The sequence below is a fragment of the Cnephaeus nilssonii genome (genome assembly GCF_951640355.1).
Source record: "Cnephaeus nilssonii genome assembly, chromosome: 8".
In the NCBI taxonomy this organism is placed as follows: Eukaryota; Metazoa; Chordata; class Mammalia; order Chiroptera; family Vespertilionidae; genus Cnephaeus; species Cnephaeus nilssonii.
In genome coordinates, this window is record NC_137079.1 from 83,404,691 (window position 1) to 83,420,737 (window position 16,047).

General features: G+C 41.5%; 1 protein-coding gene across 1 annotated transcript in view; it reads right to left on the reverse strand.

Annotated features, from left to right (window-relative positions):
- EPSTI1 (epithelial stromal interaction 1) overlaps positions 1–16,047 on the reverse strand; it is a 116,316-nt gene that overhangs the window by 75,705 nt on the left and 24,564 nt on the right. Inside the window, exons 3-5 of the mRNA XM_079779278.1 lie at positions 13,752–13,835; positions 10,480–10,553; positions 9,733–9,816 (exon numbers count right to left, since the gene is read on the reverse strand). Of these exons, the coding sequence (XP_079635404.1) occupies positions 9,733–9,816; positions 10,480–10,553; positions 13,752–13,835 (242 nt within the window). The remainder of the gene's footprint in view (positions 1–9,732; positions 9,817–10,479; positions 10,554–13,751; positions 13,836–16,047) is intronic.

Here is a 16,047-nt window from a genome sequence, read left to right on the forward strand (position 1 = left end):
AGAAAGCCATGATGGCAATATGTAAAATACGTTAGAAGATAGAGGTTTACAAATAATGTAATACAAACCTATAGAAAAAGCACAGAAGTGGGTCATCAGGAGATGCTTTCAATAGTTCCTGAAACATTCTTTCAGTGCCTCCTAAGTAGCAGACCCCATCCTGCACTGCTACGTAGCTGAGTAACACTTGGAATATACTTTCTAACCTCGGGTTTATGGATGAGCTGTGGGTTAGGAGTATGCTCATTTTTTAGAGAGTGGGCTCATAGGCTTCTTCTGATTCCCCAAGAGACTATGATCATACTAGAGGCCCGGGGCATGACATTCGTGCACTATGCGGGGGCGGGTCTCACAGCCCGGCCTGCACCCTCTCCAGGTCCAGGACCCCAACAGGGAGCGGGCCTAAGCTGGCAGGCGGAGGCTGCAGAGGTGGGAGAGGCTCCCGCCACCACCGCTGTGCTCGCCAGCCATAAGCCTGACTTCTGGCTGAGTGGTGCTCCCACTGTGGGGGCGCACTGACCACCAAGGAGCAGCCCCTGTGTTGAGCGTCTGCCCCCTGGTGGTCAGTGCACATCATAGCGACGGGATGTTCCATCTTTCGGTCGATTTGCATATTAGCCTTTTATTGTATAGGATAAGAGGTTGAGAACCATGGGTCTAATGAAAGCTAGAAATTCTTGATAGAGACCAATCTTAAACAAACAAGAGCTTTCCAAGAGAAGGGGATGATAGGAGTAGGGCTACTGTACTCTATTGTATGGGTTACTCACTGCCTGAGAGGGCCAAGTGGAGAGGGTTGGAAAGGCTGAAAGAGAGGCAGCTTTACGCTCACCACGCCGAGCACCACAGCATGGGGAGCTTCAGCACAGCAGAGGTGTCTTTCTGTTTTTCACAAAGGTGCCTTCTGTCACCAATCTGAGCACCTGCAGACCTGACTGTCTGGACGGGGAATCACTTCCAATCTGCACAAAGGCAATGCTGGGCTGGTAGTAGCCCTGAATAGAAAAAGGGCATTCCCACCGTTTATAGTATTTTCAATGTACAAATGCACGAGAGAATGTGCCAGTTCAGGGAACTCCAAGATGCTCCTGGATAAATTTCAAGGTGTTTGTAATGAGATGAGTGAAAGACAAGGTTGAGAAAGTAAAAAATGGGTAATTATAAAGGGATCTGTATGCCAAGTAAAAAAAGTGTGGACTTCATTAAAGGCAGATAAGCTATTATGTTATTTTAAGCAGGAAAGTAAGCAGCTCACTCTGAAAGCATCACAGAGAATGGACCACAAATATAAAAACCAGTAGAATGATTTTCGGAGTAATCCAGGCCATAAATAATGAGTCCCAGATTAAGGCAGTGGGGATGGAAAAGAAAGGACAAACTCTAAAAAAAATATATAGGAGATAGAAACAACAGGAGGGTAAAAAAATGAAATAATAGAAAGTATGACTATCTATATATATAAAAACCTAAGCGACCATCTGACCATTCGACCATCCAACTGGTAACTATGACGTGCAATGAAGACCAGGGGCAGACACTCCAACCTGTAGCTATAATGTGCACTGACCACCAAGGGGGCAGATGCTCAACACAGGAGCTGCCGAGCTGTGGTGACTTGGCAGTTGCAGTTCTCAGGTGACGCACCTGGAACCAAAAAAAAGGAGCCAGATTCCAGGGTGTGTCACCCAAGAACTGCCCTCTTGCAATCCAGGACCCCTTGGGGGATGTTGGAGAGCTGGTTTCAGCCCGATCCCTGCGGGCCAGGCCGAGGGACCCTACCGGTCCATGAATCACATGCACTGGGCCTCAAGTATTAATATAGTATGAGTAAGGAAAAGGGAATAGTACCAGATGAATGTCATTTAAGAGCATCAGAGTGAATATATGAAGTCGGTTTTGAAGCTATTGGATTTGAGATATACTTATGGAACAACTAGAGAGAAATATCAAGCATCCAGTAAAATATCTGGTCCTGGGATTGAAGAATATGGTTTGGCCTGAAGATATGGATTTCAGAAATCATCAGCACAAGCAATAACTAAATCCTTATATGTGGAAATGTGTGTGTGTGTGGGGGGGGGGGGGGAAGGTTCCACTTAAGGATAGGGTGGCATAGGCATAGGAACATTAGAGAAGATCAAGGGATGAACCTGATGGAACATCAATAGTAGAAAAACAAGTGAAGGAAAAGGATCCAGAAGCATTTTAGAGGGGTGGAATTTAAAGGACAGAGTATTTTATAATTACAACATTACAAAGAGTTTAAGTAAGTTAGGAAATTAAAGCGTCTCCATTGGGTTTTTCAATTAAAAGCACCATTGGTGATCTTGACTAGATCAATACCAATGAAGTACTAGAGACAGAAGGCAAATTCATCCCACCAAGGAAGAAGTAAAGGTGAAGACTCAAAGAAGCGAAGTTCCTGCGCCAGCTAAGCTCAGCATCGCCTGGGGACACTAACAGGTGAGGGTCAGTCCACAGACCGGCAGGTGGAAACGACATGTGGTAGAGAAGCTTTCAGACGTTGAGCCTCGATGATTGGAATGGAGGAGTTGAAATCAAACCAGAATAGAAAGAGACACTTTGTTTTAAAGATGAGAGACTTGAGTATAATTTTATTCTGAGATCCCCAAAAATAAAAATAATTTAAAAAAAAAACAAGAAAGTGACAGGGAAAAGTGGGCGGTGGGGGGGGGGGGGTGTTAACTGATAGAGCAGCAAGGTTCCTGAGAATATGGAAGCGCAGTTGAGATAGTAAGATGCAGAATTCATTACAGCAGCAGGGAAAATCACTTTCTTATTCCTCCTGAGATAAGGCAGGGGTAGAAATAGCAAAGAAAGATAATAAAATGGAAAAATAAAGGTACTTATGACCTGACAGCCATTACTTCCTAGAAGGTAAATGATGAGATGAACATGAAAAAAGAGAATTTTTAAAAAGTAAAAGGTGGAAAACCTTAGTAATTAGAAATGAGCCTAAATTTCAAAGGAAAAATGTCAGGCATTAGGCATTGTTAACGACCTAGCTGAGAAGGAAGCCCAGTAGTCTGGTATGGCCAAAAAAAAAAAAAAAATCCATGAGCATTTTGTTTGTTTGCTTTCTCCAGCAACCTTATTCACATGGGCTTGGTGGAAATGAAATAATTGAGCCAATTAATTCACATGAGGTTCAACACAAGAGGTTGATATAGTAGAGTCAACTACTATAGTGTTAAGCCACTTCTTTTTTATTTATTTAAAATCTTTATTGTTGAAACTATTATATATGTCTCCTTTTCCCCCCATTGACCTCTCCCCAGCTGCTCCCACCCCCCAACATGTGCCCTTGACCCCTACTGTCTGTGTCTATTGGTTATGCTTATATGCATGCATACAAGTCCTTTGGTTGATCTCTTACCCTTCCCTCAACCCTCCCCTGCCTTCCCTCTGAGGTTTGATGGTCTGTTTGATGCTTCTATGTCTCTGGCTCTATTTTGTTCATCAGTTTATGTTGTTCATTATATTTCACAAATGAGTGAGATCATGTGATATTTCTCTTTCTCCAACTGACATATTTTGCTTAGCATAATGCTCTCCAGGTCCATCCATGCTGTTGCAAATGGTAAGAGTTCTTTTCTTTTTTATAGCAGCATAGTATTCCATTGTGTAGATGTACCACTGTTTTTTTTCCTTTTTATTTTTTTCTTTATTGATTAAGCTATTAGATATGTGTCCTTATCCCCCCATTGCCTCCCCCAGCTCGTGCCCTTACCCCCCTAGTGTCTGTGTCCATTGGTTATGCTTATATGCATGCATACAAGTCCTTTGGTTGATCCTTCCCCCTTACCCCCAACCTCCCCTACCTTCCCTCTGAGGTTTGATAGTCTGGTCGATGCTTCTCTGAATCTGGATCTGTTTTTGTTCATCAGTTTGTTGTTCATTATATTCCACAAATTAGTGATATCATGTGATATTTATCTTTCTCTGACTGACTTATTCACTCCAGGTCCATCCATGCTGTTGTGAATGAAAGGAGTTCCTTCTTTTTTACAGCAGCGTAGTATTCCATTGTGTAGATGTACCACAGTTTTCTAATCCACTCATCTGCTGATGGGCACTTAGGTTGTTTCCAAATCTTAGCTATTGTAAATTGTACTGCTATGAACATAGGGGTGCATATATCCTTTCTGATTGGTGTTGCTAGTTCCTTAGGATATATTCCTAGAAGTGGGATCTTCACAGGCATAATTAATCAGGTTAGAACACCCTCATTGAGTGTTTACTAAGTGCTAGTCATTGTATACTTTAAGCCAACTGGTCCCATTGTTATATTATTATTATTATACCCATTTTACAGATAAGAAAAGTGAAGCACAGAGAAGCTAACAGCTTGCCCTCTTAGTACTACATCTGCATTTTAGAGATATTAACATCTCAACTTTATGAGGTTAATTAATGGAGTCCTACAGCATTTCAACAACTAGAGGTTTAATGCCCACACCAATGCACCACAAAGGAATACATGATGTAGGAACCATATTTCTGGGAACTCCTGGTTTTCCTAGTTTATACAAACAATATTAAAATAATTTTCTAAATGTTGAGTTTTACTCCTAAAATTGTTCTTAAACCTTTAGCCCTTGTGACTCCTAGTTTCCTAGACATAAATAGCAAATGTGGTTCCTTAAAAATATGTATATGCATGCATTTCTGCATCTGATATGTACACCTTATTTTTTTACTGGTGACTTCCCACTTCACTTTATAGCATTAAAAATAATAACAGTTCCTACTGTCTACATAAAACATTGTGACCTCCAGTGCTCCAAATAACTTTACCAGCTTTATGACTTTATGGTTTATTGGAAAGAGCAAGGGAAGGCTTTGGATGCCACTCAGATCTCTCGCTGTTTTCTTGCCCTTTCTGAGGTTATGATACCCCAAGAGATTTGAAGAATTAAGTGAAAGTATTTGTAAACCATATAGCACTTTATAATATCATTTCAAGCACAAGTAGCTTGAAGGCAGAACAAGATTAACCCAGGAGGTAGGGAGTGTCTTTTACATAGAATTGAAAGATTTTCACTTTTAAGTTTGTGGGCAATATAAAAGTTGAGAAAAATGAGTGTGATCATGAGGGGAAAGCATGGTGGAGGTTCCCTCCCACAGCACTAAATTCCAGTGAAACGCTGCTGCGAGGATTTATGAAAACTCGTCTACTCGTGCTGTAAAATCCAGTGGCAAAGAAAGCAGTTGCATCGGGTATGCTGCCGTTTTATTATTTTTAATAACTTTCTTCCACTCTGATGCTCTAAATATTTTAGAGGTATTTTCTCTGCTTTACAGATTTCCAGGAAGAGACATTAATACATCATTATAAAACCACACGAGTTGTATTAACTTCCTATTGCTACTGTAACAATTCACCACAAACAGTGCCTTAAAGTAACAGACGTTATTAATATCATACAGTTCTAGAGGTCAGAAGTCCAAAATGGGTCCCACTGGGCTAAAATCAAGCTGTCAGCAGGTCTGCCTTCCTTCTGGAGGAGAATCTGTTTCCTTGCCTTTTCCACCTTCTTAGAGAGATTCTCCCTCCCTCTTCAGAGCCACCAATGGCAGGCTAAACCTTTCTCCTACTCCCATCCTTCCATGCTCTCAATCGTCTGCTTCCCTCTTCCAATTTAAGGACCCTTGTGGTTACTTTGGACCTACCTAGATAATGCATGATACTCTCCCTATTTGAAGGTAAGTCAATTATCAAAATTAACTAGAGGCCTGGTGCATGAAATTAGTGCATGTGGGGGGTCCCCTCAGCCCAACCTGAACCCTCTCCAATCCGGGACCCCTTAGGGATGTCTGACTGCCAGTTTAGGCCATTCTGGTCACCCCTTACTGCCCCCCCTGCCAGCCTGGTCTCCCCCAACTGCCCCCCCCAACTGGCCTGGTCACCCCCAACTGCCCCCCGCCCACCAGCCTGATCGTCCCACACAGCCTGCTATTCAGTCGTTTAATCATCCCTCACTAACCCCCCTGCTGGCCTGGTTGCCCCACGCAGCCTGCATTTTCAGTCATTTCGCTGTCCCTCACTAACCCCCTGCCAGCCTGGTCATAAGCAGCCACCTTGTGAGGGTGTGAAAGTCAGTTTGCATATTATCTCTTTATTATATAGGATTCCACCTGCAAACTTAATTCCCTTTTGCCACGTAACATGACACAGTCCTAGGTTCCAGGGATCAGAATGTGGAGGGACAGGAAGGGGACAATATTCTGCCTACCACATGGATTAGATCTATTGTTAAATAAATAAGTATTAGACACATAATGTGGCAGATACTTCACAAAATTCTTGCCCTCCTTAGCCTTCTGAGGCTTGGCTTTGAAATGTGGGTGGTAGGGGAGGGAAGAGCGAACTTGTTTCATTTAGGACTAAGCAGTGGTGTGCTGATAAACTTAACAACCCACTCTAGCAGGGAGGAGGAAGGCAGGTTGATTTGTGGGCATTATGTAAGTCTGTTAAAAATTATTTACTGCTTTCTGTGGTGAAATTACTCCCACATGGTTAGTTTCAAGCTCCCAACATAAAGCCAACTAGTTCAAAAAAAATTCTGAGAATGTAACCATCCACTCTCTTGAACCGGAACGAGAAGGCTCCAGCACACCTGGGAAGACCACATAGCACCAGCATACTCTAGTATAGGGAACACACACACATTTGACTGAAGCATACTAGTGCCTCTGCAAGTCCCCCCTTCACCCTTAGAATTAACTCCTCCTGGGCCCCACCTTCCTGACCACATGCTACAGATCTGGCTGCCATTCACACCCCTGTGCTTATTAAGAACCAAAAAACACCCACATGTGTTGGCAGAGGCTGTAGTTTACTCTCCCCTCATTCGCTCACAGATGCTGACCAATCAAAAAGAGACCCAAGAAGAACCGAAGAGGGTGAAGACCTGAGGCCAAGCTAGAGGCTCTCAGGTGGCCGTGGGCTGCTTGGATTCTACTTGGCTCAGAGTTCCTGGGAAGCAGCCATTTTCCAGGAGAGGAGGACAATATTTTGCAGGCTGGTGTCCAGGAGTGTGTTTTTTTTTTGCATTTTAAAAAACAAATGCTCCATAAGTACAGCCATTATCACTTTCCTTGGCCATTTTCACATGGCAATGTGAAGTACACCATTTCTAGATGGCCAATGTCCATTTTTCTTTTATCTGAGGCAAGCTGCTGAATAGGCTCACATTTAGTATGAAAGCCACAGATTTATATATAGCAGGAAACACTAGGCCAATTAGCCAGGAAATCAAGTCTGTTCAAGGACCCAGGTAGGCTGCTCATTTTCTTGTAAGGTAGTTTAGATTAATGCTCCCCAAATGTTTATGTGCATGAGGATAAGCTGGAGATTCTGTTAAAGTGCAGGTTCTGAGTCAGAGGGTCTGGGGTGGGGCTCAAGATTCTGCATTTCTCACTAGTGATGACAGTGCTGCTAGTTGGGACCACATTTTGAATGGAAAGGACCTACATATCAACTCTTGTCTTCCCTTCTCTCACTTTCAGGCAAATTTATACTAATAATTATTACAGTTATCCTATATAATAAAAAGCTAATATGCAAATTGACCAAACAGCGGAACGACCAGTCACTATGATATGCTCTGACCACCAGGGGGCAGATGCTCAATTCAGGAACTGCCCCCTGGTGGTCAGTGCACTCCCACAGGGGGAGCGAAGCTCAGCCAGAAGCCCGGCTCATGGCTGGTGAGTGCAGCCGCGATGGTGGGAGCCTCTCCTACCTCCACAGTAGCACTACGGATGTCTGACTGCCCGCATAGTCCCGCTCCCCCGCATAGTCCCGCTCCCTGGGGGAGCGGGACTAAGCGGGCAGTCGGACATCCCCTGAGGGCTTCTGGACTGCAAGAGGGCACAGGCCAGGATGAGGGACACCACCCCCAACCCCCACCCTCGCTGAATGCACGAATTTCGTGCACTGGGCCTCTAGTCATATTATAAAAGCCAACCCAATTAAAATTTCTATAGTTAGTGATTGATGGCAGCTAGTGTTATGGCATAACTTGGAAATAGGAAAATGCTGCTTTTACTCAATTTTAAAGGAAACCATTTCAGCCACTAACATTTCTAAATTGTATACATTACTTGAGCCATGAAGAAATGAGCTATAAATGACCCACAAGCCAGCCAGTTCTGGATATTAAATGACAACTAATAAATGACTTTTAGGTTAAGCGGTTGCAACACAATAACTCTTCAGGATCTGCATGCCTCTTCATTCAGTTCCTGGTAACGATTTAATGATTTTCTTAGTTCTGCCTGCAATGAGCATAGACTTGTTCTATGTGAGGGGACACTCCTCTACAAGCACAAGACCAACATGTGAACCTTCCTCTGAAGGAGGAAACTGGGGAGGGGAGTTGGATAAAAAAAAAAAAAAAAGTAGGGAATAGAGAAATAGAAAGAGAGAAAGATGGGTTAAAAATGTTATTGTAATAAAGATGTTTTTAGTGAGGGTATAATGGCTGATCAGTTGGAAATAGATTACTGAATCAAATTTTATAAACCAAGTTCCTATATTTTTTTCTTATACCTCCAGCATTTCACTACAGTTCCACATGAATAAGTCCAGTCTTAGCTCCTCCCCAGTGCCAACACCTCTACAGATATAGCAGCGAAATCCACAGATGCTACTGGACCTTGGGAGAAGAGGAGGTGGGGCTTATAGACTCCTTTTACAGGAATAATTGAGGGAGGGGTACAGCATGCTCAAGGTCACATAGCACAATAAGACACTTCCAAGAAAAACTCAGTCTGCTCCCCAGCAGGTAGAGAAGTCCTCAGGGGAGGAAAAGGCTCATATTCTCTCACACATTCTGTAAGTCATCAGCTTTTGGCTTCATGAACTCTAACTGGTAAAACTATTTATTGTTTGGTAACCAGGTTTAAATCTTGACCAACACTCAATCTTTAAAAGAAAAAGAGAAAAGAGGAGGGGGAGAGACACAGACAGCAGGAATAGCACTTGTGCTTCCATGACTTACACCTGCAGCAGGTGTCATACTTGGTAGTCAGCATCATGAGTCAACTCCTTGCCCCTAAACCTTCAGCACTTAAAACCTACTACAGCTTAGGACTTTGTGAGGAATGACAGTAGGAAACAGGGGTAAGGGAGAATAACACTACATTCTTCCTTCTTCTCTAGCAAATGAACATTTTTAGGAGGTTTATTTCCCCAAGCCCAGAATAAGTATCAAAACTAGAAACACTTTGAGGTTTAGATCATATCCCTAATACTGAAATTCAAATGTACGCTTTCTCTTCTATCAGTAAGTGAGTATGTTCACCTATTTCGCATTCACCCTGGAAAAGTCAGTATTTGGTTATAAATATGGCGGTCCACAACTAATTGCCATGATTACTAACTGCTTTGCTTATAGCCAAATATATAGTGACTACTTTGATCATTTGCCTGAGAGTCAAGATAGTGTTGTGACTAAGAACTCTAGCTCTGAGACCCATCAGCCTGGGTCTACTTCTATTTACTGGCTGTAAGCCCTGGGCACATTATCTACCTGCTCTGTGTCAGTTTCCTCATTTGTGAACTTGGCTAATAAGAATAGTATGTACTTCATAGGATTATTGTGAGGATTAAATAAGTTTGTACATGGACCATGTCTAGAAAAGAACCTGACACATAAAATACCCTCACTCAATGTTAACTAGTCATCTTCTCCACTGTCTTACCTTCTCTCTCTGAATTGCCTTCATTTTTTGGATTTCGGCTTCTTCAGCTTCTTTCTTGATTCTTACAGATTCTTCTCTTTTTAGCTAAAATGTATTGAGATTACAGAGGACAAAAAACAGTTACTATTTTTCAGTCTGAATCTCCGGAACACAAAATTATGATGAAAGGCAAATTACAGTATTGTTTGTGCTCTACCTCGCCATGATTATAGGTTGGTATTTCAAGTACTTAGGGCACATAGACTGGCCAGGCTACTTCTCCTGCCTATGAAATTTCTCTTTGTATTTCTTCCTTGGTCTCTGTCTGTCATCTCCCACCCGCCTCCCCAAATCTGGGTTGGGAAGGAAAAAGTGTGGGAAGATAATTGTTCCTGATTATAAAACTCATGACATGAATTGTAAAAAATCACTAAGCACCTTAAATATTTTATTTTTTGAATACTTTCATGACTGCTATCCAGTAAACAAATCCATGTTATTGAAAGCAAAATATTCAAAACATAGTAGAGTTAAACTAGGAAAAAAAAATCCCTGAACCAGGGGTGCTGCTGATTAATGTATGGCTTGGATGAAAATTCTAGATATATCTCTCTTCAGCTCCTGATTTCTTTGCCTTTGAGAGTTTCCTTTTGCAATTGCTTGAAAGGTTTTATGTTTCTGTAAGTTACTGTGTTATTTCATGGTTACTAGAAAGTGCTGGTGCTCAAATTCCTTGCCAAAATTAAACTAAAAGAGATGGATTCTGACCTTTTGCTGGTATTTAGATTGCTTCAGTTGGAGTTGTTGTTTCTGCCTGACTTCAACCTCTGATTGGCTTCCACCTAAGGAAAAAAAAGTCACAAAGTTGAAACATGAATGTTAACCTGAAATGTCAGCCATCAAAAACTAATTAATACATGATAAGACTACACAATGAGTTTCTTTAACATTTTCATACCTCTAGAAATAAGGACATAACCAGTTTTCTTAATAAGACATTAAAGAATGGCCATCACTTAAAAGATAGACAGAGCTAGACAGATAGACCATATTCCTAAAAGAACAGGACAATCCTACTTGAGTTTTCCAGTTGTGTCAATATTCAAGTTTTCATTTAGATGGAAATCATACTTGAAGTTCCATACTAAATAATAAGAAATATTGCTTGTTTTGGAAATTCTAGAACATTCCTCCTGCTTAAGTATGACCATTTCTTAACCAAGATAAGGATTATTATCAATGATACTTCACTTGCTTTTCTTCTTCTGACCCTATTGTCCTGATTTAAGTGGCAAAGCTCAGGAAACCCTCAGGGCTCTTGCCACTAGACAAATATGAGGTCTTTGTAACCCAGTTTTTAAAAGTACAATAGAAATATTCTTATTCATAATTGATTGTCAATCTATACTATTTATTGTTCTTTCTTTAGGTATTCATGATAAAAATATGAATGTTAGATTATCTGCCTGCTCCCTCTTAAACCTAAAGTAATTTGGGGCCAGAATGCAGCTTGATAATCATCTAAGAATTGCTATTTAGGGATTTCTTTGTGTTTATGCAAGCATGGTATGTGTATAATAAAAATCCCTTTGAAATAATTCTTTGGTGTTCTGGTCACTAAATGTGTCAGTTCTCTGATTCACTCTCACAGAAGATGCATTAAAACAAATTGCATCACCATGGTTTTTATAATTGAACTGATAAAGACACCACAGGAACTTCTCGTCTGAGTCCCAAAAGAGATATAAAGCCTGTATGGTTTGGGCCTTTTCGTCTCTGTAGTAGGGGATGGGGGAAAGGGAAAGAAAAAGTGAGGGCTACTAAAGCTTTTATATAATGTTACAGCCACTTTCAGAATCTCCTCAAACTATTCCAATATTTTAAAGAGTAGAGGAATAGGGGAAGAGCTGAGCATAAAAATAAATGAAGATAGTCAGATATATAAGCATTTATAGGTTTTGTTCAAAAATCATCATAAAGTTTAGTACACTCTGAAACTTCTTTTTCTACCCCCTCGCCTCTTTCCACACAGATATCCGTGGCCATTTCCAGATAAGTCAAAAATGAGATTCTGTTCATTTTTACCTAAGGTCTGAAGACAATAGTAACCAACCATTCCAAAATCCAAAACAAAGTACCCGGATCCCTAAGCAGAATCTTCAAGGAGGGAACTGAACAAGTTTAGAAAACCTTTAGTAACAACTACCCTCAGCCTATAAAAAGGGTTGAATAAGGCACAAAGGGAGGTAGAAATCAGAGGATGTCTTTGTGGATTCTATCTTCTCTGTGTCTTTGGGGAAGGAGGAAAGATGAACAAGAGACGTTGAATGAAAATCACTTGGTGATCTCAATCCATTCCCCCAAGAGACTGAGGGACCTAGTGGATCCATGACTAGAAAAGTCAGAGCCCAAAGGCTGTTGTCAGTTGTCTGCTCAATGGGTCACCAACAAGAGGTGGCTAAATGGCAAATGGCCTGTTTTCCCAGAGTCTGTGTTTCCTGTACTCCCAATCTGAGTTGTCATGAAGGAGAATGTTAATCTAAAGCTGTCCTAAAGGGACTTGCCCATGTGAGCCACCTAGAGAAACAAATGCAGCCCTACAGAGAAAGTCTACCTACCAAGAGCCAATGGTGAAGCTACGGGTGACAGCAGGAAAGTATATCATCTCTACCAGGGGAATCTAGGTCAAAGGAGGCAAGGAAGGTATCTGAAGAACTCCAAGGACCCCGGAGAGGGTGGAGGTTGGTGGGGGGGCAGGGATGCACAGTAAGCATATACCAAGACTAAAACCAGGATCAGGACACTATAGACCTTATCACCCTTCTCTCCCCTTCTCCCTTTGACCCTGTAGGGGTCATAATATGGAAGCAGGACAGTCTGGAGAGAAAAATTTCATTATGCCCCATTTCCTTTGCTATCTTTCTACCCCAAATATACCTGGGCTGGAGCGTGGAGGAAGTTTTAGTCTTTATTAGTAACAATTTGCCCAGTAGCTAGGACTGAAGGTTAATTACTGAAATGACACTATTTTATGCCTAGAATTGGCTGAACAACTTTATTAGTTGAGAAAGATCAAAAAGAGCTAATTTAATGCAAACATTAAAGGGGCAAACTAGTCCCACAGAGCTGGTTTGAGGGAATTGCTTAGGAAGGACAAAGCTGTTTCCTGGTTGTACCTCTCACACCTGGCTTATTCAGTGTAAAGGTCACACTTAAGATTAACCCTTTTCATAGTGGGGGTATGGTGACAGTACTATTACTTTCATCCATTAATGATTTCCAAATTAGCTTATTGTTACCTATATCCTGTAAAAAATATTTCTCTAAAACTATTGTGATAGTACATGGCCCTTGTTGCTTGACACATTTGCATTAACAAAATCTGTGGAAACTGTACCCAGCCCTTTAAGTTCTTAGCTGCTGCTAGAAAAGACAAGGGAAGAAAGGACTGAATGATTCCCATTAGGTGGCCTCCCCACTGGAAGATTCAAACACTGGCAAAGGCAGCCAAGACAATTCATCACACTGGCAGCATGTGTCAGAGACCAAAAGGTCTCTATCTGTAGAATAAAAACGAAGGTGATGCTTCCCTTTATACTGACCACTGGGCCCCCAGCTCACTCCTGTCTTAGTTTTGAATTGACTCTCCATTCATTTTTCCCCATTAGCATTAAGTGCCATAATTCATATGCTGGTGATACCTTTACTCCCATCCTGACTAGAGCTATGATGGGGTATACGCAGCACCCCAGGTAAGATTTCTTCAGAGTTGATCATCTAAGAGGCTCTAAATTGTTTGGCAATTAAGTTATCACTTAATTCCCACATAACTGTGTGGCATCATATGTTTGCTACTTGCAGAAAATTAGAAACAACAATATATCTGCGTACTTGTTTCAACTTTAAATGCACTCCATTCCAAGAAGCACAGTGACCCAACCACCTGTAAGATACAGTGAAAGACAGGCCTAGGCAAGGTGCTAACAGGATTGATATATGCCCTGCCTTCCTCTATTCAGATGTCCACTTTGCTTGCTTACCTAGCCTCCTTGGTACCAGGTTAACTGGCTTCGCTCTATTTTGTTCCTTCAACTTCTCCAGGTTCTCCAGCTCTTTCTCAGCAACTAAGCCAAGTGAGAAATATAAAATCATTAATCATTAGAATGTTAAAAGGAAACTGGTCCCTTTAAGGCATTAAAAACAACCATTAGAGGGCAATTAAATACATGTGAGCATGGGTGGATGAGATATTCGGGAAAGGAAGACATCATTCAGTCCTAATCCCTTGAAGTCACCCTAGGCCCATCTCTGTGGCAATGTCTCTGCCTAGGAGGTTCAAATATGGAAAAGAACCTGAACTCCTACTAAAATAAAGGAGTTCCTTTTTCTTCCCATTCTAGAGAATGTGTGCAAAACTAGAACATTCATGTCAATAAGAGCTTTTCACACATAGGTAAATATATATTCCCAAGTAATTCTGATGCCCATATTCTTTATTTTAAGGGTTCCCAAATCTTACTGCAACTGTACAATGTGGGAGCTCTGCACTGCAGGTGGGCAACCCTGCTCTAGTTTCTGGCAGTTGGGACACAGCGGTGCTCATTCCCCAAAATACACTCAGTGACAGCAGGGGGCGCCAGAGATACTACTTCAGTACTAATGCACCTCGGAATCTCCACTTAGACCTGATTGTTCCAAATGTCCATTTATAATATTTTTTAATTATTAGAGAAAAAACTTTCTGAAACACCTCAAAAATCCGGAGCACACTGAGACTTAAGTATTTAAATCAAAAGCTTGTGAGATGCCAAAACATTTGGGATTCTGTTGGTCAACTGTTGGCAGTGCCCACTCACTGCATAGCAGCGTTTGTCATATTCTACACTGAATATTAAAAGGAAACCTCCAGTTTTACCACCAGGAGGAGAGCTGTTTGCTTTCCTGTTGTGCTCTGATGTCCATCCTTAATCATAAAATTAAATTTCCTACAAAGATCTAATGAAGGAGATAGTCCCACAATTGACTTGAACAAGCTTTGTAACTTCTTTGCGAACTAAATTTTAGTTCTCCTTCCAACTATAGTGTATAATGCTATAACTTTAAATGACAGCATTTATTTTGCTGTACAATTCAATTAAATATCTTAATACCCACTAGGTATAAACACAAAAATGAGTACAGTGTGGTCCCTGTCCTCAAAGATGTTGTAATCTAAATTTAAAAAAAAAAAATGAAGTACAGCATGTCCTCCAATATGTTTTTATTATAATGTTGATGAAATGACATAGGAACTTAGCTTTTGTTTATATCAAGTTGTCTATGGTAAAATTTGTTTTATTTTACTTTCTTTCACTTGAAGTTGCAGAACCTATAAACAATGTGAAGTGAATTTACTTACTGTATACAAATAAAAATAACTGAGAGTAGACTGTGATAGTTACAAAAGTATGGGAGCACAGAAGCTTAAAAGTAATTCCATTATGCAGGGATTAAACATATCAAGAAAGAGACAAGTTATTTCAAATACATAATTATTTTAAATATATAACTTGTCTATCTCAAAAGTCAGTCATCTATGATAATAAAAGCATAATATGCAAATCGACAGAACAACCAAACAGCAGAACTATCTTTCGGATGACCTTCCAGCCGACCAAGCTATGACCGGCACTGCCACCAGGCCAGCCAAGGCGGGTGCAATGCAATTGGTTGGGGGGCCCGCCATCGCCCCACGATCGCCCTGCAGAGGAAGGCCCAGGCCACTGGCCAGTGGGGCAATCAATTGGGGGCGGGGGGACGCGATTGCCCCAAAGAGGGAGGCCCAGGCCACCCTCTGTGGGGAGATTGATGGGGAAGCAGGGGCTCTGTGATTGATCACCCTTCAGAGAGAGGCCCAGGCCACCTGCAGGCGGGTGATCGATGAGGGGCCGGGGGGACTCCGTAGAACCGGGGTGTGTGGTGGTGGACTCAGGCAGCACCAGGCCAAGGCGGGTGCAGGCAGCGGGCGGGGCCACAAGGCAGCCAAGGCTGCAAAGGCCTACCCTTGCCCGAATTTCATGCACTGGGCCTCTAGTAGTCCTATAAAAATGTCTGCAGTCAGCCCAACTTTACAGGAACGAGAAAAAGGTCTATTGGCAAACTGTTTAAGCTCAACAGAAATCTGAGATTTACAATCATGCAATGAGTTCTGCTATTAACCTAGAGAAACAAGTTAGAAACATTAATAGTAGTATTTTTAAAAGGTAGAATTAAAACTGCTAAAGTTAAAGAAAAAAATTGATGAGATCTGGTGAGTATATTCAAATCAGAAAATAAAAATACTTTAGACCAAAACAA